This window comes from Nerophis ophidion, linkage group LG06 (assembly GCF_033978795.1).
Source record: "Nerophis ophidion isolate RoL-2023_Sa linkage group LG06, RoL_Noph_v1.0, whole genome shotgun sequence".
In the NCBI taxonomy this organism is placed as follows: Eukaryota; Metazoa; Chordata; class Actinopteri; order Syngnathiformes; family Syngnathidae; genus Nerophis; species Nerophis ophidion.
In genome coordinates, this window is record NC_084616.1 from 2,808,645 (window position 1) to 2,830,569 (window position 21,925).

General features: G+C 37.8%; 1 protein-coding gene across 1 annotated transcript in view; it reads left to right on the forward strand.

Moving 5' to 3' along the window:
* Window positions 1-11,616: 11,616 nt before the first annotated feature.
* Window positions 11,617-21,925, forward strand: part of dedd (death effector domain containing) — a 31,860-nt gene continuing 21,551 nt past the window's right edge. The window contains exons 1-2 of the mRNA XM_061902459.1: window positions 11,617-11,751; window positions 20,437-21,031. Coding sequence (XP_061758443.1) covers window positions 20,500-21,031 — 532 coding nt within the window. The 5' untranslated portion in view covers window positions 11,617-11,751; window positions 20,437-20,499. The remainder of the gene's footprint in view (window positions 11,752-20,436; window positions 21,032-21,925) is intronic.

The window sequence follows — 21,925 nt, forward strand, 5'->3', positions numbered from 1 at the left end:
TGCTTGGGCACTAATACACCCCCATACCATCACACATGCTGGCTTTTCATGTTTGCCCCTAGAACAATCCGGGGGGTTCTTTTCCTCTTTGATCCGGAGGACACAACGTCCACAGTTTCCCCCAAAAAATTGAAATGTGTACTCGTCAGACCACAGAACACTTTTCCACTTTGCATCAGTCCATCTTAGATGAGCTGAGGTCCAGCGAAGCCGGCGGCGTTTCTGGGTGTTGTTGATAAATGGGTTTTGCTTTGCATTGTAGAGCTTTAACTTGCACTTACAGATGTAGCGACCAACTGTAGTTACTGACAGTGGTTTTCTGAAGTGTTCCTGAGCCTATGTGGTGATATCCTTTAGAGATTGATGTCAGTTTTTGATACAGTGCCGTCTGAGGGATGGAAGGTCACGGTCATTCAATGTTGGTTTCCGGCCATGCCGCTTACGTGGAGTGATTTCTCCAGATTCTCTGAACCTTTTGATGATATTATGGAGCGTAGATGTTGAAATCCCTAAATTTCTTGCAATTGCACTTTGAGAAAGGTTGTTCTTAAACTGTTTGACTATTTGCTCACACAGTTGTGGACAAAGGGGTGTACCTCGCCCCATCCTTTCTTGTGAAAGACTGAGCATTTTTTGGGAAGCTGTTTTTATAGCCAATCATGGCACCCACCTGTTCCCAATTAGCCTGCACACCTGTGGGATGTTCCCAATAAGTGTTTGATGAGCATTCCTCAACTTTATCAGTATTTATTGCCACCTTTCCCAACTTCTTTGTCACGTGTTGCTGGCATCAAATTCTAAAGTTAATGATTATTTACACACAAAAAAAGTTTATCAGTTTGAACATGAAATATGTTGTCTTTGTAGCATATTCAACTGAATATGGCTTGAAAAGGATTTGCAAATCATTGTATTCTGTTTATATTTACATCTAACACCATTTCCCAACTCATATGGAAACGGGGTTTGTATAAGCTTTTCATCTTATTCTACACAATAAGATGGATTTTGTCCAACTTTGAATAATCAAAAAGTTTTCAAAATTTCCAAACTTCCCCAACTTAGCTTTCCGTAGTAAATTTTCAGGAAATTTACCGGAAACTTTCCACCCCTTTGCTACCCCACGGCTGAGCCTGTTTAGGGTCACAGGTGAGCTGGAGCCTATCCCAGCTGACTGATTTTTAGAATAATGATATAGAAGTTATCACACAACTCTCATGCTTAAAGGCTGTTGCTCTAGTTATTATCTATTGTGCACAAGCTGTACCTTTTCTTTTTGCGTAAAGGCACACAACTTGTTATCTTCCACTGCATGTGAGGATCAATCAATCAATGTTTATTTATATAGCCCCAAATCACAAATGTCTCAAAGGACTGCACAAATCATTACGACTACAACATCCTCGGAAGAACCCACAAAAGGGCAAGGAAAACTCACACCCAGTGGGCAGGGAGAATTCACATCCAGTGGGACGCCAGTGACAATGCTGACTATGAGAAACCTTGGAGAGGACCTCAGATGTGGGCAACCCCCCCCTCTAGGGGACCGAAAGCAATGGATGTCGAGCGGGTCTAACATGATACTGTGAAAGTTCAATCCATAGTGGCTCCAAGACAGCAGTGAGAGTCCCGTCCACAGGAAACCATCTCAAGCGGATCAGCAGCGTAGAGATGTCCCCAACCGATACAGGCGAGCGGTCCATCCTGGGTCCCGACGAGCGGTCCATCCTGGGTCTCGACTCTGGACAGTCAGTACTTCATCCATGGTCATCGGACCGGACCCCCTCCACAAGGGAGGGGGGGACATAGGAGAAAGAAAAGAAGCGGCAGATCAACTGGTCTAAAAAGGAGGTATATTTAAAGGCTAGAGTATACAGATGAGTTTTAAGATGAGACTTAAATGCTTCTACTGAGGTAGTGGCCTCGCTGCAGATGTTTCTGTCTTCCAGCCTGCTAAACAGCCAAGGACGGATCAGGACCTCAACGAAGATAAGACGACAGCGGGCGGACGAAGCAGAGACAGGGCGCAATCACAAGGCCCCCAGCACATTTCCGTTCTGAATAATCACGTATTGTGCGTACTGAGCTGCTTACATAACGTGTGACCCCTCCCTTTAGAAGCAGCCTCAGAGATGTAAGTAGGGTACTCCTGAATAAAAAGGGGGGGCATAGGATGAGACTATATCTCAGTGTGCAGCTCCATGCGTTCTCCTCATGAGCAAAATTGAACTCTGTCTCTGCCTGATTCCTTGCTTCTTGTTCTGTTTAATAGATATTTTGGTGCTTAAACCTGACAACTTTATTTATTTGTTCATTTATTTATTTCTTTGACAGGGACAGTACAGTGAAACTTTGCTACCCATATGTAACCCATGTCCAAGTACATAAGACTTCTACTCACGGGCTAACTTGCAACTCTCGTCCCTGGTTAGGCTTTTAAAGAAAAGTTGAGAAAAGTGAAAAACACAACAAAATGATTAAGACAAGTATAAAAATACTTAAAATATAATTGCATGCTACACCCAGTTCTAGTGCTCACACTTCTGATTGTCCTTAAGCCACTTCATCAGTTTTGTAGAGGAAAGCTTCATGTCCCGTCGTGACTTTAACTCCAGTGGCAAAGAGTTCCAGGGACGTGAGACCTGCACTGAGAACTCAGACACCTTTTCACTGTACAACTCTCACCGACTGCACCTTCACTGCTGTACCGTTGTGTTTCTTTACACATCACATATGGGGCTAATCCATTAAGACACTTAAAAATAGCTTTGGCATAGGCCCCTTAAATATTAAATAGTTGAGGCACTTGCACATTTATTTTCATTTTTTTTACATAATACATCAGTTATGCTATTCTGTATGGTTTTATATATGTGTGTGTGTGTATATATATATGTGTGTGTCCAAATGCTTGCATGAAAATAGATTCACAGATAGAGCTATTTTAAAGATATTAAGTCCTTGACTGTAAATAGTAGTCCTCCAACAGTGCAGGGGATGCACAGGTAGTTGTGTGTGGGGGATGCCAGTGTAATATAATCACTCTTGTAGTGCTAATGCTGCACATGACAGACCACATAGTCATTTGCAACCAAGTCGGAGGTCAAGCGTCTACATTTAGCGCTGTTGTCAGTGGAAGGATACTCATTGTCCTGCGACAGTGTAGCATGACTCTTTTTTCAACTGTAAAAGATTCAAATAAAATTGCTTTATTTAAGGAATAACCACGTATACTTTTTATTTTGCCTATTATGCAATTGTTGAATGAATACTATTTTTGTCCAAGCTAGTTACTGCCATGCAGTCCTCAAAGAACACCAGAAACCAATGACAATTTGCATCTGTATTGATGGTGGTCTTATTAGGTACCTGAAAACCACAGCAAGATATAAAAATAAAGATTATTAGTAGTTGTGTTGATAATATTAATAAATAATTTCAACAATAATAATCACTTTTTTTGTTTTTCCCCTCCTGAAAAAACTATCTAGTCCACTAGATGGCAGCCGTCTCCCTGTAAACCAATTGCCGGTCGCCAATTGATTCCGAGAAGTGAGTTAAATAATGTCTTCACATGTTCTTAATCATGTTTTTTTAATTATATTGGTAAAGAAACCAAGGCATTGGATATTTTAACTGTTTATTTTAATTCATTTAATCTTAAGTGGGTATTGGTTTTGTTGCGTTCAATAAAGTTGTATCATTAATAAAAGAGGCGGAGCTTGAGGACGAAGAATGCGAAAGGCCATGGCGGAAATGAACATACTGTAAACAGAAAGTACTTTTTTTTTCACATCTTAGTAAGGCAGTTAACACTTTAAATATTCAAAATTATGATTTTGAATCATAAAATGTTGTGTTTAGGCGTATTGTTTTATCACTGTCAATAAAGTTGTATTAAACAAAAAAAAAAAAGGCGGAGCTTGAGGATGAAGAACTTTGAAGGCCAGGGCGGAAATGAACATACTGTAAACAGGAAGTACATATTTTTTTATATTTTAGTAAGCTAGTAAACACTTTAAATATTTTGAATTTTGATTTTGAATCATAAAATGTTGTCGTGTTTAGGCGTATTGTTTTGTCACAGTCAACAAAGTTGTATTATTAAAAAGAAAGAGGCGGAGTTTGCGGATGAAGAATTTTGAAGGTCAGGGCGGAAGTGAACATACTGTAAACAGGAAGTACATTTTTTTCATATTTTAGTAAGTTAGTAAACATTTTAAATATTTTGAATTTTGATTTTGAGTCATAAAATGTTGTCGTGTTTAGGCGTATTGTTTGTATCACTGTCAACAAAGTTGTATTATTATAAAGAAAGAGGCGGAGTTTGCGGATGAAGAACTTTGAAGGTCAGGGCGGAAATGAACATACTGTTAACAGGAAGTACATATTTTTTCATATTTTAGTAAGCTAGTAAACACTTTAAATATTTTGAATTTTGATTTTGAATCATAAAATGTTGTCGTGTTTAGGCGTATTATTTTGGCACAGTCAACAAAGTTGTATTATTAAAAAGAAAGAGGCGGAGTTTGCGGATGAAGAACTTTGAAGGTCAGGGCGGAAATGAACATACTGTAAACAGGAAGTACATATTTTTTTATATTTTAGTAAGCTAGTAAACACTTTAAATATTTTGAATTTTGATTTTGAATCATAAAATGTTGTCGTGTTTAGGCGTATTGTTTTGTCACAGTCAACAAAGTTGTATTATTAAAAAGAAAGAGGCGGAGCTTGCGGATGAAGAACTTTGAAGGTCAGGGCGGAAGTGAACATACTGTAAACAGGAAGTACATATTTTTTTATATTTTAGTAAGCTAGTAAACACTTTAAATATTTTGAATTTTGATTTTGAATCATAAAATGTTGTCGTGTTTAGGCGTATTGTTTTGTCACAGTCAACAAAGTTGTATTATTAAAAAGAAAGAGGCGGAGCTTGCGGATGAAGAACTTTGAAGGTCAGGGCGGAAGTGAACATACTGTAAACAGGAAGTACATTTTTTTCATATTTTAGTAAGCTAGTAAACACTTTAAATATTTTGAATTTTGATTTTGAATCATAAAATGTTGTCGTGTTTGGGCGTATTGTTTGTATCACTGTCAACAAAGTTGTATTATTAAAAAGAAAGAGGCGGAGTTTGCGGATGAAGAACTTTGAAGGTCAGGGCGGAAATGAACATACTGTAAACAGGAAGTACATTTTTTTCATATTTTAGTAAGCCAGTTAACACTTTAAATATTCAAAATTTTGATTTTGAATCATAAAATGTTGTGTTTAGGCGTATTGTTTTATCACTGTCAATAAAGTTGTATTAAACAAAAAAAAACGGCGGAGCTTGAGGATGAAGAACTTTGAAGGCCAGGGTGGAAATGAACATACTGTAAACAGGAAGTACATATTTTTTTATATTTTAGTAAGCTAGTAAACACTTTAAATATTTTGAATTTTGATTTTGAATCATAAAATGTTGTCGTGTTTAGGCGTATTGTTTTGGCACAGTCAACAAAGTTGTATTATTAAAAAGAAAGAGGCGGAGCTTGCGGATGAAGAACTTTGAAGGCCAGGGCGGAAATGAACATACTGTAAACAGGAAGTACATATTTTTTCATATTTTAGTAAGCTAGTAAACACTTTAAATATTTTGAATTTTGATTTTGAATCATAAAATGTTGTCGTGTTTAGGCGTATTGTTTGTATCACTGTCAACAAAGTTGTATTATTAAAAAGAAAGAGGCGGAGCTTGCGGATGAAGAACTTTGAAGGTCAGGGCGGAAGTGAACATACTGTAAACAGGAAGTACATTTTTTTCATATTTTAGTAAGTTAGTAAACATTTTAAATATTTTGAATTTTGATTTTGAATCATAAAATGTTGTCGTGTTTAGGCGTATTGTTTGTATCACTGCCAACAAAGTTGTATTATTAAAAAGAAAGAGGCGGAGTTTGCGGATGAAGAACTTTGAAGGTCAGGGCGGAAATGAACATACTGTAAACAGGAAGTACATTTTTTTTCATATTTTAGTCAGCTAGTAAACACTATAAATATTTTGAATTTTGATTTTGAATCATAAAATGTTGTCGTGTTTAGGCTTATTGTTTTGTCACAGTCAACAAAGTTGTATTATTAAAATGAAAGAGGCGGAGTTTGCGGATGAAGAACTTTGGAGGTCAGGGTGGAAGTGAACATACTGTAAACAGGAAGTACATTTTTTTCATATTTTAGTAAGCTAGTAAACACTTTAAATATTTTGAATTTTGATTTTGAATCATAAAATGTTGTCGTGTTTAGGCGTATTGTTGTGTCTCTGTCAACAAAGTTGTATTATTAAAAAGAAAGAGGCGGAGTTTGCGGATGAAGAACTTTGAAGGCCAGGGCGGAAGTGAACATACTGTAAACAGGAAGTACATTTTTTTTCATATTTTAGTAAGCTCGTAAACACTTTAAATATTTTGAATTTTGATTTTGAATCATAAAATGTTGTCGTATTTAGGCGTATTGTTTTGTCACAGTCAACAAAGTTGTATTATTAAAAAGAAAGAGGCGGAGCTTGCGGATGAAGAACTTTGAAGGTCAGGGCGGAAATGAACATACTGTAAACAGGAAGTACATTTTTTTTCATATTTTAGTAAGCTCGTAAACACTTTAAATATTTTGAATTTTGATTTTGAATCATAAAATGTTGTCGTGCTTAGGCGTATTGTTTTGGCACAGTCAACAAAGTTGTATTATTAAAAAGAAAGAGGCGGAGTTTGCGGATGAAGAACTTTGAAGGCCAGGGCGGAAGTGAACATACTGTAAACAGGAAGTACATATTTTTTCATATTTTAGTAAGCTAGTAAACACTTTAAATATTTTGAATTTTGATTTTGAATCATAAAATGTTGTCGTGTTTAGGCGTATTGTTTGTATCACTGTCAACAAAGTTGTATTATTAAAAAGAAAGAGGCGGAGTTTGCGGATGAAGAACTTTGAAGGCCAGGGCGGAAGTGAACATACTGTAAACAGGAAGTACATATTTTTTTATATTTTAGTAAGCTCGTAAACACTTTAAATATTTTGAATTTTGATTTTGAATCATAAAATGTTGTCGTGTTTAGGCGTATTGTTTTGTCACAGTCAACAAAGTTGTATTATTAAAATGAAAGAGGCGGAGTTTGCGGATGAAGAACTTTGAAGGTCAGAACGGAAGTGAACATACTGTAAACAGGAAGTACATATTTTTTCATATTTTAGTAAGCTAGTAAACACTTTAAATATTTTGAATTCTGATTTTGAATCATAAAATGTTGTCGTGTTTAGGCGTATTGTTTTGTCACTGTCAACAAAGTTGTATTATTAAAAAGAAAGAGGCGGAGTTTGCGGATGAAGAACTTTGAAGGTCAGGGCGGAAATGAACATACTGTAAACAGGAAGTACATTTTTTTTCATATTTTAGTAAGCTCGTAAACACTTTAAATATTTTGAATTTTGATTTTGAATCATAAAATGTTGTCGTGTTTAGGCGTATTGTTTGTATCACTGTCAACAAAGTTGTATTATTAAAAAGAAAGAGGCGGAGTTTGCGGATGAAGAACTTTGAAGGTCAGGGCGGAAGTGAACATACTGTAAACAGGAAGTACATTTTTTTTCATATTTTAGTCAGCTAGTAAACACTATAAATATTTTGAATTTTGATTTTGAATCATAAAATGTTGTCGTGTTTAGGCTTATTGTTTTGTCACAGTCAACAAAGTTGTATTATTAAAAAGAAAGAGGCGGAGCTTGCGGATGAAGAACTTTGAAGGTCAGGGCGGAAGTGAACATACTGTAAACAGGAAGTACATTTTTTTCATATTTTAGTAAGTTAGTAAACATTTTAAATATTTTGAATTTTGATTTTGAATCATAAAATGTTGTCGTGTTTAGGCGTATTGTTTGTATCACTGTCAACAAAGTTGTATTATTAAAAAGAAAGAGGCGGAGCTTGCGGATGAAGAACTTTGAAGGTCAGGGCGGAAGTGAACATACTGTAAACAGGAAGTACGTTTTTTTCATATTTTAGTAAGCTAGTAAACACTTTAAATATTTTGAATTTTGATTTTGAATCATAAAATGTTGTCATGTTTAGGCGTATTGTTTTGTCACAGTCAACAAAGTTGTATTATTAAAATGAAAGAGGCGGGGTTTGCGGATGAAGAACTTTGGAGGTCAGAACGGAAGTGAACATACTGTAAACAGGAAGTACATTTTTTTCATATTTTAGTAAGTTAGTAAACATTTTAAATATTCAAAATTTTCATTTTGAATCATAAAATGTTGTGTTTAGGCGTATTGTTTTATCACTGTCAATAAAATTGTATTAAACAAAAAAAAAGTCGGAGCTTGAGGATGAAGAACTTTGAAGGCCAGGGTGGAAATGAACATACTGTAAACAGGAAGTACATATTTTTTTATATTTTAGTAAGCTAGTAAACACTTTAAATATTTTGAATTTTGATTTTGAATCATAGAATGTTGTCGTGTTTAGGCGTATTGTCGTGTCTCTGTCAACAAAGTTGTATTATTAAAAAGAAAGAGGCGGAGTTTGCGGATGAAGAACTTTGAAGGCCAGGGCGGAAGTGAACATACTGTAAACAGGAAGTACATTTTTTTCATATTTTAGTAAGCTAGTAAACACTTTAAATATTTTGAATTTTGATTTTGAATCATAAAATGTCGTCGTGTTTAGGCGAATTGTTTGTATCACTGTCAACAAAGTTGTATTATTAAAAAGAAAGAGGCGGAGTTTGCGGATGAAGAACTTTGGAGGTCAGAACGGAAGTGAACATACTGTAAACAGGAAGTACATATTTTTTCATATTTTAGTAAGTTAGTAAACATTTTAAATATTTTGAATTTTGATTTTGAGTCATAAAATGTTGTCGTGTTTAGGCGTATTGTTTGTATCACTGTCAACAAAGTTGTATTATTAAAAAGAAAGAGGCGGAGTTTGCGGATGAAGAACTTTGAAGGCCAGGGCGGAAGTGAACATACTGTAAACAGGAAGTACATTTTTTTCATATTTTAGTAAGTTAGTAAACATTTTAAATATTTTGAATTTTGATTTTGAGTCATAAAATGTTGTCGTGTTTAGGCGTATTGTTTGTATCACTGTCAACAAAGTAGTATTATTATAAAGAAAGAGGCGGAGTTTGCGGATGAAGAACTTTGAAGGTCAGGGCGGAAATGAACATACTGTAAACAGGAAGTACATCTTTTTTCATATTTTGGTAAGCTAGTAAACACTTTAAATATTTTGAATTTTGATTTTGAATCATAAAATGTTGTCGTGTTTAGGCGTATTGTTTGTATCACTGTCAACAAAGTTGTATTATTAAAAAGAAAGAGGCGGAGTTTGCGGATGAAGAACTTTGAAGGTCAGGGCGGAAGTGAACATACTGTAAACAGGAAGTACATTTTTTTCATATTTTAGTAAGCTAGTAAACACTTTAAATATTTTGAATTTTGATTTTGAATCATAAAATGTTGTCGTGTTTGGGCGTATTGTTTGTATCACTGTCAACAAAGTTGTATTATTAAAAAGAAAGAGGCGGAGTTTGCGGATGAAGAACTTTGAAGGTCAGGGCGGAAGTGAACATACTGTAAACAGGAAGTACATTTTTTTCATATTTTAGTAAGTTAGTAAACATTTTAAATATTTTGAATTTTGATTTTGAGTCATAAAATGTTGTCGTGTTTAGGCGTATTGTTTGTATCACTGTGAACAAAGTAGTATTATTATAAAGAAAGAGGCGGAGTTTGCGGATGAAGAACTTTGGAGGTCAGAACGGAAGTGAACATACTGTAAACAGGAAGTACATTTTTTTCATATTTTAGTAAGCTAGTAAACACTTTAAATATTTTGAATTTTGATTTTGAATCATAAAATGTCGTCGTGTTTAGGCGAATTGTTTGTATCACTGTCAACAAAGTTGTATTATTAAAAAGAAAGAGGCGGAGTTTGCGGATGAAGAACTTTGAAGGTCAGGGCGGAAGTGAACATACTGTAAACAGGAAGTACATCTTTTTTCATATTTTAGTAAGCTAGTAAACACTTTAAATATTTTGAATTTTGATTTTGAATCATAAAATGTTGTCGTGTTTAGGCGTATTGTTTGTATCACTGTCAACAAAGTTGTATTATTAAAAAGAAAGAGGCGGAGCTTGCGGATGAAGAACTTTGAAGGTCAGGGCGGAAGTGAACATACTGTAAACAGGAAGTACATTTTTTTCATATTTTAGTAAGTTAGTAAACATTTTAAATATTTTGAATTTTGATTTTGAATCATAAAATGTTGTCGTGTTTAGGCGTATTGTTTTGTCACAGTCAACAAAGTTGTATTATTAAAAAGAAAGAGGCGGAGTTTGCGGATGAAGAACTTTGAAGGCCAGGGCGGAAATGAACATACTGTAAACAGGAAGTACATATTTTTTTATATTTTAGTCAGCTAGTAAACACTTTAAATATTTTGAATTTTGATTTTGAATCATACAATGTTGTCGTGTTTAGGCGTATTGTTTTGTCACAGTCAACAAAGTTGTATTATTAAAAAGAAAGAGGCGGAGTTTGCGGATGAAGAACTTTGAAGGCCAGGGCGGAAATGAACATACTGTAAACAGGAAGTACATATTTTTTTATATTTTAGTAAGCTAGTAAACACTTTAAATATTTTGAATTTTGATTTTGAATCATAAAATGTTGTCGTGTTTAGGCGTATTGTTTTGTTACAGTCAACAAAGTTGTATTATTAAAAAGAAAGAGGCGGAGCTTGCGAATGAAGAACTTTGAAGGCCAGGGCGGAAGTGAACATACTGTAAACAGGAAGTACATATTTTTTCATATTTTAGTAAGCTAGTAAACACTTTAAATATTTTGAATTTTGATTTTGAGTCATAAAATGTTGTCGTGTTTAGGCGTATTGTTTGTATCACTGTCAACAAAGTTGTATTATTATAAAGAAAGAGGCGGAGTTTGCGGATGAAGAACTTTGAAGGCCAGGGCGGAAATGAACATACTGTAAACAGGAAGTACTTTTTTTTCATATTTTAGTAAGCTAGTAAACACTTTAAATATTTTGAATTTTGATTTTGAATCATAAAATGTTGTCGTGTTTAGGCGTATTGTTTGTATCACTGTCAACAAAGTTGTATTATTAAAAAGAAAGAGGCGGAGTTTGCGGATGAAGAACTTTGAAGGTCAGGGCGGAAGTGAACATACTGTAAACAGGAAGTACATTTTTTTTCATATTTTAGTAAGCTAGTAAACACTTTAAATATTTTGAATTTTGATTTTGAATCATAAAATGTTGTCGTGTTTAGGCGTATTGTTGTGTCTCTGTCAACAAAGTTGTATTATTAAAAAGAAAGAGGCGGAGTTTGCGGATGAAGAACTTTGAAGGTCAGGGCGGAAATGAACATACTGTAAACAGGAAGTACATTTTTTTTCCATATTTTAGTCAGCTAGTAAACACTTTAAATATTTTGAATTTTGATTTTGAATCATAAAATGTTGTCGTGTTTATGCGTATTGTCGTGTCTCTGTCAACAAAGTTGTATTATTAAAAAGAAAGAGGCGGAGTTTGCGGATGAAGAACTTTGAAGGTCAGGGCGGAAGTGAACATACTGTAAACAGGAAGTACTTTCATTTTATCTTAAAGTCCAGGTGGTGTCTGCTCAAGGGCCTAAAAGGCAGCAAAACCAGCCCAACTCCTGCTAAATAGGCGCCCTGCCACCAAGTAAGAGTCTTGTTACGTTTATATTCATCCATCATTGTGTGCTAAATCCAAAACGCCTTTCTGTGTCCAATAAGAAGCTTGGCAGGATGACGTCGAGCTAGTTTAGCATTAGCCGCGTCGGTGTCTGCACGCTTTGAGACAGAAGAACTCCTCGCTCAATGCAAACTATGTCAAATCAAAATGTTGCGTTGAAAAGTCAAACTCCACAAATTCCGGTTGTTTACTTGATGTGGAAGATGGCTGAGTTTATCTGTGCAGCGACGGCGCGCTTGACGTTAGCTTGAGTCTGCACGCAAGTCACCATCCTGGCCAATATTGCACTTTTCTACTCTTTTTACTCTGTAAATCTGCCTTTTTTCAGTCTGATCGAATACCGGATTTGTTGCTTAAAATCAACCACATCCCATTTATTATTCTTTGAGACGATATCGTTTATTGGCAGCACTTTCCCATATTTTACGTTGTTATTAGAATAGAACAGAGTTTCATTGTCATTATTACAGTGAACAGGTTCGAATATCAACGAAATTGGAGCAGATCCCCTAAGGTGCATACACAATGATTTAGTAATATAAGTAGTAAAAAGGATAAAGAAGAGATGTATCTATATACAAACCCCGTTTCCATATGAGCTGGGAAATTGTGTTAGATGTAAATATAAACAGAATACAATGATTTGCAAATCCTTTTCAAGCCATATTCAATTGAATATGCTACAAAGACAACATATTTGATGTTCAAACTCATACATTTTTTTTTGGGGCAAATAATAATTAACTTAGAATTTCATGGCTGCAACACGTGCCAAAGTAGTTGGGAAAGGGCATGTTCACCACTGTGTTACATCACCTTTTCTTTTAACAACACTCAATAAACGTTTGGGAACTGAGGAAACTAATTGTTGAAGCTTTGAAAGTGGAATTCTTTCCCACTCTTGTTTTATGTAGAGCTTCAGTCCTTCAAGTTAAAGTACCAATGATTGTTACACACACACTAGGTGGGGCGAAATTATTCTCTGCATTTGACCCATCACCTTTGATCACCCCCTGGGAGTTGAGGGGAGCAGAGGGCAGCAGCGGTGCCGCGCCCGGGAATAATTTTTGGTGATTTAACCCCCAATTCCAACCCTTGATGCTGAGTGCCAAGCAGGGAGGTAATGGGTCCCATTTTTATAGTCTTTCATATGACTCAGCCGGGGTTTGAACTCACAACCTACCGATCTCAGGGCGGACACCCTAACCACTAGGCCACTGAGTAGGTTGAACAGTCCAGGATCTCCGCTGTCGTATTTTACGCTTCATAATGCGCCACACATTTTCCATGGGAGACATGTCTGGACTGCAGGCAGGCCAGGAAAGTACCCGCACTCTTTTACTACGAAGCCACGCTGTTGTAACACGTGGCTTGGGATTGTCTTGCTGAAATAAGCAGGGGCGTCCATGATAACGTTGCTTGGATGACAACATATGTTGTTCCAAAACCTGTATGGACCATTCAGTATAAATGGTGCCTTCACATGTGTGTAAGTTACCCATGCCTTGGGCACTAATACACCCCCATACCATCACACATGCTGGCTTTTAAACTTTGCGCCTATAACAATCCGGATGGTTATTTTCCTCTTTGTTCCGGAGGACACCACGTCCTCTGTTTCCAAATAAAATTTGAAATGTGGACTCGTCAAACCACAGAAAACTTTTCCACTTTGCATCAGTCCATCTTAGATGAGCTCAGGCCCAGCGAAGCCGGCGGCGTATCTGGGTGTTGTTGATAAATGGGTTTGGCATTGCATACTGACAGTGGTTTTATGAAGTGTTCCTGGGCCCATCTGGTGATATCCTTTACACACTGATGTCGGTTTTTGATGCAGTACCGCCTAAGGGGTCAATGGTCCGCAATATCATGGCTTACGTGCAGTGATTTCTCCAGATTCTCTGAACCTTTTGATGATTTTACGGAGCGTAGATGGTAAAATCCCTAAATTCCTTGCAATAGCTCGTTGAGAAATGTTGTTCTAAAACTGTTCGACAATTTGCTTACAAATTGGTGACCCTCGCCCCATCCTTGTTTGTGAATTACTTAGCATTTCATGAAAGCTGCTTTTATAGCCACTCATGGCACCCACCTGTTCCCAATTAGCCTGCACACCTGTGGGATGTTCCAAATAAGTGTTTGATGAGCATTCCTCAACTTTTTAGTATTTTTTGCCACCTTTCCCAACTTCTTTGTCACGTGTTGCTGGCATCAAATTCTAAAGTTAATGATTATTTGCAGAATGTTTATGAGTTTGAACATGAAATATGTTGTCTTTGTAGCATATTCAACTGAATATGGCTTGAAAAGGATTTGCAAATCATTGTATTCTGTTTATATTTACATCTAACACCATTTCCCAACTCATATGGAAACGGGGTTTGTATATGTATACATCCACACATATGCATATATCCATAAATATGCACATATATACATATACGGTATATAGGGCTGGGCGATATGGCCTTTTTTTAATATCTCGATATTTCTAGGCCATATCACGATATACAATATATATCTCGATATTTTGCCTGAGCCTTAAATGAACACTTGATACATATAATGACAGCAGTATGATGATTCTATGTGTCTACATTCAAACATTCTTCTTCATACTGCATTAATATATGCTACTTTTAAACTTTCATGCAGAGAAGGAAATCACAACTAAGTCAATTGATCAGAAGTGTATTTATTAAACAGTTTTTAAGCATTGGCACAAACATTCATGTCATTTCCAAAACAGGAAGTGCAAGATTGTCATTTAAGTGTCAAATATAAGTGAGCTGCATAATAGGAAATCAAATAGTATTCGTCCCTCGCTATGTGGTATGTTACTATTCTCTTCATTCTCTAGCAGGTGAATTTTCAAATGATGCTACATATTAGCAGTGGTGCTACTTTTTATAGCAACGCTTTTGGCCCACACTCGGCAAATTACGGTTGTCTGTTCGACATATTCCCGCTTGAAGCCGAACCACCGACAGACGATGGACCCCCTGCTGTTTTTCTTGGGAATTACTTCTTCCTTCATTCGCACCTTCTTTCTCTCGTATTACCACTCGCACATCTCTGCTAGCATCATAGCTAACGTTACCCAGTCTGCTACCTCTCTGCTGGGCGAGGGCGTATACCTATGTGATGTATGAGGTGACTATGTGACGTGTGTAAGAAGGTGAGCTTGTCTGTGAGAAGGAGACACAGGAAAGAGTGAGAAGAGCCTGTAGTGTAATGCCCGCAGCTAAAAGCAACTGTGTGAGAACGTATACTCCAATATCACCATATAGTCATTTTCTATATCGCACAGAGACAAACCCACGATATATCGTGTATATCGATATATCGCCCAGCCCTACATATATGGTGTATATATATATATATATATATATATATATACACACATAGACATACATGGATACATATACACATACATATACAGACGGATATATACACACAAATATATACACGTGTATGTGTGCATATACACATACATATATACATACACAGATATATACATGTACATATATATATGTATATTAGGGATGCACCGATTAATCGGTAACCGAATATATTCGTCCGAATATGGCAAAAAAAGCCACATTCAGCCTCCGGTGGAATGAGTTAAAAACAAGGCCGAATAGTGGCGTGTGACGCAATTTTTTGACGCGGTTGTGTACCTGTATAAGTGTATGAGGTTACAAGCACACACTTATTGAGATTTACTTGAGCCTTCTGTTTACATTATTAGCCTGTTGTGTAGGCTACCTGTATAAGTGTATGAGGTTACATGCACACACTTATTGAGATTTAGTGGGGCCTCTGTTTACATTATTAGCCTGTTGTGTAGGCTACCTGTATAAGTGTATGAGGTTACAAGCACACACTTATTGAGATTTAGTGGGTTCTCTGTTTACATTATTAGCCTGTTGTGTAGGCTACCTGTATAAGTGTATGAGGTTACAAGCACACACTTATTAGTGGGGCCTCTGTTTACATTATTAGCCTGTTGTATAGGCTACCTGTATAAGTGTATGAGGTTACAATGTTGTGTACCTGTATAAGTGTATGAGGTTACAATGTTGTGTACCTGTATAAGTGTATGAGGTTACAAGCACACACTTATTGAGATTTAGTGGGGCCTCTGTTTACATTATTAGCCTGTTGTGTAGGCTACCTGTATAAGTGTATGAGGTTACAAGCACACACTTATTGAGATTTACTTGAGCCTTCTGTTTACATTATTAGCCTGTTGTGTAGGCTACCTGTATAAGTGTATGAGGTTACAAGCACACACTTATTGAGATTTAGTGGGGCCTCTGTTTACATTATTAGCCTGTTGTGTAGGCTACCTGTATAAGTGTATGAGGTTACAAGCACACACTTATTAGTGGGGCCTCTGTTTACATTATTAGCCTGTTGTATAGGCTACCTGTATAAGTGTATGAGGTTACAATGTTGTGTACCTGTATAAGTGTATGAGGTTACAATGTTGTGTACCTGTATAAGTGTATGAGGTTACAAGCACACACTTATTGAGATTTAGTGGGGCCTCTGTTTACATTATTAGCCTGTTGTGTAGGCTACCTGTATAAGTGTATGAGGTTACAAGCACACGCTTATTGAGATTTACTTGAGCCTTCTGTTTACATTATCAGCATATCTACTGTGGCTAAGCAGACTTTTGCCAAAAGGACAATAATTCATTTGTTGTTGGTTTATCCACTTTAATGCACTTTATTTTTTTTTGGAATGCATGTTTTGTTTGAAGGCCTAATATAAATGGAAAACTTTGTGCTTTTTTTGAAAAGCAAAGGCTACTGGAATTTTAAAAAAATGTCAATATTCAATAAAAAATTACTTTATTTGAAAAAAATGTCTAAATATTTATTCTAGGCTATTTATGCAATATTAAAAAAATTGTGAAAAACTGCATTCATTATTCGGTATTCGGCCTTCGGCCAAGCGTTTAAATTGAATTCGGCTTCGGCCACAAATTTTCATTTCGGTGCATCCCTAATATATATATATATATATATATATATATATATATATATATATATATATATATATATATATATATATATATATATATATATATATATATATGAATAAGACAAGCAGTAGAAAATGGATGGATACACATATATATGTATGTATATATTAATATTCTACTAACTGTAATTGGCATCTGCGTTGTTATTAACGACATCTGATTTGTTGTTGTACTGACGGTTGTTAATAACTGTAAGAAGATAGAAGCATTTTATGTCGGTCGATGGCGATACTCATTGATATTTTTCATGAGCTATGGAAAATAAGAACCAAAAGGAAAAAACACAAGACTGGAAAACACTCAATTTAAACAACATTCTAAAACCACATCGAACACTTGACTAAAACATTTTATAACAAAGGTGTAAAAATAAGGAACGTGTAAGAACATCTTAATAAAGTGTAACAAAACAGTGTGAAAATGTAAACCCGGAGAAACCTGAGGACTATTTTTTGCAGGAAGTCACGGCTGTGTAACTTTTAATTGGGTCTGTTATTCTTCAATATGGAAAGGAATTTATGTTATACAGTAATTGTTATACAACTGTTATTAGACCAAATGACTATTATTTTAAAGTAGCACATTTGTTATGATTTGCCATTTACTTTATTTTATACAGTCCTGCCCTTTAGTTCCTACCTGTTGTTTCTGTATACCTGAATAAGGAACGGACCACCATGGTCCATTTTAAAAATCCCCAAAACTGCCATACTGTCGAGGTGACTTTTACTGTCTTATCCACAGTGTATTCGCTCTCACTTCACTTTGAGAAAAGCGCTATATAAATATAAATCACCTCACCCTGCAGTACTCTTTTTTTTTTTTTTTTTAACTTTCTCTTCTCCTTTCATGCAAACAATATATATATATATATATATATATATATACAAATGTGTATATATATTGGACATTTTAGCAAACACATTTTTTATTGATACGGATAACGTCTCTATCACAATATATGTTGATATAGTTGCCCATCTTGCATAATTTCTGCACATGGATGCAAGGAATGGACAGATCGAGGGCAGTGACGGTTAACGCATTAGAAAGAAGTTCGATGCATATTCTGTCGCTTGGTTTAATTGTGTAGTGTAGCCAATATCTCATAAAAAATGATCAAATCCGGGCTGCACAAAGTGCCTGGAACATTAAATACATGGACATAGTTTCCGCACGGCCGCTGCAAATGAGCGCACATCAGGTGATGTGATCTTTGTGGCGGCAAACAGTGAAGACTGATTTGTATTTTTTTGTGAAAAGTGCAATTTCAATGATGATGACGTGAATTTATTAGAAAAAAGGTTACGGCCTGCAGAAACATATTTGATTATTAGTATCCGATTAACCGGACATACTAATCAATAGGTTATTGTTTACTTAAATAATTGATGCATTCGCAGCCCGAATTAGAACGGTGACATTTTTGTCCGGTGTGCTGAATAATATGCTTAAAATTGTTTGATGAAATGAGCTAAAAAAAATGTAATTCATTTTTTTGTCCTTTCTCGTTTCCCCTTAATTTTGGATGTGTTGCTTTTGTGACCTCCCCAAAAAATGCTAATTAGGGATTCAGAATAGGCCAATACAAGAAATGGGTTGCATTTATCGTGTTGAAGTATACAGTGCTGGGCAAAAGTTTGGACACACCTTCTCATTCAATGCAATGTTTTATTTTTTTTCATGACTATTTCCATTGTAGATTGTGACATCAGAACTATGAATGAACACATGTGGAGTTATGTACTTAACAAGAAAAGGTGAAATAACTAAAAACTCTAGTTTCTTTAAAATAGCCACCCTTGCTCAGATTAATGGTTTGCACACTCTTGGCATTCTCTCCATGAGCTTCAAGAGATAGTCACCTGAAAGGGTTTTCACTTCACAGGTGTCATAGTTTTGGTGTGACATTCTACAATGTAAAATAGTCATGAGAATAAAGAAAAGGCACAGAAATGAGAAGGGGTGCCCACACTTTTGGCCTGTACTGTACATATGTAAGTGAGGGACTGTTGTCTAAGACAGTGTTTCTCAACCACTGTGCCGCGTGAGATACAGTCTGGTGTGCCGTGGGAAATGATCTAATTTCACCTATTTGGGTTAAAAATATTTGTTGCAAAGCAGTAATTATAGTCTGCAAATGTTGTGTTGTTGTTGAGTGTGGGTGCTGTCTAGAGCTAGGCAGACTAACCCTGTAATACTCTTCCACATCAGTAGGTGGCACCCGGAATGTCGGAAACAGTGGGAGGCAGTGTGCAGGTAAAAATGTGTCTAATGCTTAAACCAAAAATAAACAAATGGTGAGTGCCCCTAAGAATAGGCATTCATGCTTAGGGAAGGCTATGCAGAACCAAACTAACACTGAACTGGCTACAAAGTCAACAAAAACAGAATGCTGGACGACAGCAAAGACTTACTGTGGAGCGAAGCCTGCGTCCACAATGTACATCCGAACATGACATGACAATAAACAATGTCCACACAAAGACGGATAAAAACAACTGAAATATTCCATCCATCCATCCATCCATCATCTTCCGCTTATCCGAGGTCGGGTCGCGGGGGCAGCAGCCTAAGCAGGGAAGCCCAGACTTCCCTATCTCCAGCCACTTCGTCTAGCTCTTCCCGGGGGATCCCGAGGCGTTCCCAGGCCAGCCGGGAGACATAGTCTTCCCAACGTGTCCTGGGTCTTCCCTGTGGCCTCCTACCAGCTGGACGTGCCCTAAACACCTCCCTAGGGAGGCGTTCGGGTGGCATCCTGACCAGATGCCCGAACCACCTCATCTGGCTCCTCTCCATGTGGAGGAGCAGCGGCTTTACGTTGAGCTCCTCCCGGATGGCAGAGCTTCTCACCCTATCTCTAAGGGAGAGCCAAAACTCATTTGGGCCGCTTGTACCCGTGATCTTATCCTTTCGGTCATGACCCAAAGCTCATGACCATAGGTGAGGATGGGAACGTAGATCGACCGGTAAATTGAGAGCTTTGCCTTCCGGCTCAGCTCCTTCTTCACCACAACGGATCGATACAACGTCCGCATTACTGAAGACGTCGCACCGATCCTCCTGTCGATCTCACGATCCACTCTTCCCTCACTCGTGAACAAGACTCCTAGGTACGTGAACTCCTCCACTTGGGGCAGGTTCTCCTCCCCGACCCGGAGATGGCACTCCACCCTTTTCCGGAATATTCTTGATTGCTAAAACAAAGCAGGTGTGGCGAATAGCGGTCAAGGAAGACATGAAACTGCTACAGGAAAATACCAAAAAAAGAGAAAAAAACACAAAAATATGAGACAAGAAGTAAAACACTAAACACAGGAAAAGAGCAAAAAAGTGCAAATAAGTCAGGGTGTGATGTGACAGGTGGTGACAGTACACCTACTTTGAGACAAGAGCTATAGTCATGCATGCTTGCTTATGCTTTAAAGTCATATCCAACAATTGTGACGACAACTTTTTACTGTCAACTGAGTTTTGTTTTTTAATCATTTCTGCTGGCGGTGTGTCTCCGTATTCTTTCAACGCCAAAATTGTGCCTTGGCTCCAAAAAGGCAGAAAAACACTGATGGAAGATAATTGTGTGCCACTCTTTCTAGCTCGTCACGTGGAGCTGGGGTTGGCGTTTTTGACAACAACCGTGTCCCGTTTTGGCCCCTGAGATGACATCGCAGCAGCCTCAACTCCACGGCGGGGGCCTTCATCACAACAACGACTCGGCGCATCAAGCCCGGCCTCAGATTCAGGCCCACCCGCTGGACTCCAACCACAGCGCCGGCGCCACCGCCGGCCGTACGGACAACCGTGCTCTCCCGCGCCGGCCGGGATGCTCCATGAGCGGCGGCGTCTCCGCCTGCTTTGTCAACTCCAGCATATCCAGAGGGTCCAGGAGCTTCGAGCCCTGGCCCGAGGAGGCGGTGGACAAGTCGCACGGTTTGAACTCCCTCCACCGCATGTTCGACATAGTCGGGGCCCAGCTCACGCACCGGGACGTTCGGGTGCTGTCTTTTTTGTTCGTGGACGTGATCGACGAGTACGAGCGCGGCGGCATCAGGAGCGGGAGGGATTTCTTGTTGGCCCTGGAGCGCCAGGGTCGCTGCGACGAGACCAACTTCCAACACGTGCTCCAGCTCCTGAGGATTATCACTCGCCATGACCTGTTGCCTTATGTCACGCTGAAGAGACGACAGGCTGGTGAGTTTTCTCCTCCTACTGTCTGCAAATCCTGCAAACTGCACCTTTTTCTCTTGAGAACACGCATATTCACTCATCTTATCGGGTCATGTTTGATAATATGGTTAAGACCGGATCCAAGGTGGATCAGGTGAGCCTTATTGGATCTGCGACTTATTGGCAGTTGTTTACTGACTGCTGATTAGCTACGTGATTGGCTGTTCTTCCCCTCAAACTCAGTGGCCCAGTGGTAAGAGTGTCCGCCCTGAGATGGGTAGGTTGTGAGTTCAAACCCCAGCCGAGTCATACCAAAGACTATAAAAATGGGAGCCATTACCTCCCTGCTTGGCACTCAGCATCAAGGGTTGGAATTTGAGGTTAAATCACCAAACATGATTCCTGGGCGTGGCTACCGGTGCCGCTCACTGCTCCCCTCACCTCCCAGGGGGTGAACAAGGGTGATGGATCAAAGGCAGAGGACACATACATTCAAAGCTCTCACTGATGGAAGGAGGTTTTGGCTCCAAATCTCACGATACATGGCCCCTTTCATTCTTTCCTTAACACGGATCAATCGTCCTGTCCCCTTAGCAGAAAAACAGCCCCAAAGCATGATGTTTCCACCCCCATGCTTCACAGTAGGTGTGGTGTTCTTGGGATGCAACTCAGTATTCTTCTTCCTCCAAACACCACCAGTTGAGTTTATACCAAAAAGTTCTATTTTGGTTTCATCTGACCACATGACATTCTCCCAATCCTCTGCTGTATCATCCATGTATCCATTTTGGTATCAACTCAACTGGTCGTGTTTCAATCCAATCCAATCCACTTTATTTATATAGCACATTTAAACAACAATAACGTTTCCAAAGTGCTGCACAGCCATGTTAAAAACAATTGTAAAAAAAAATAAAT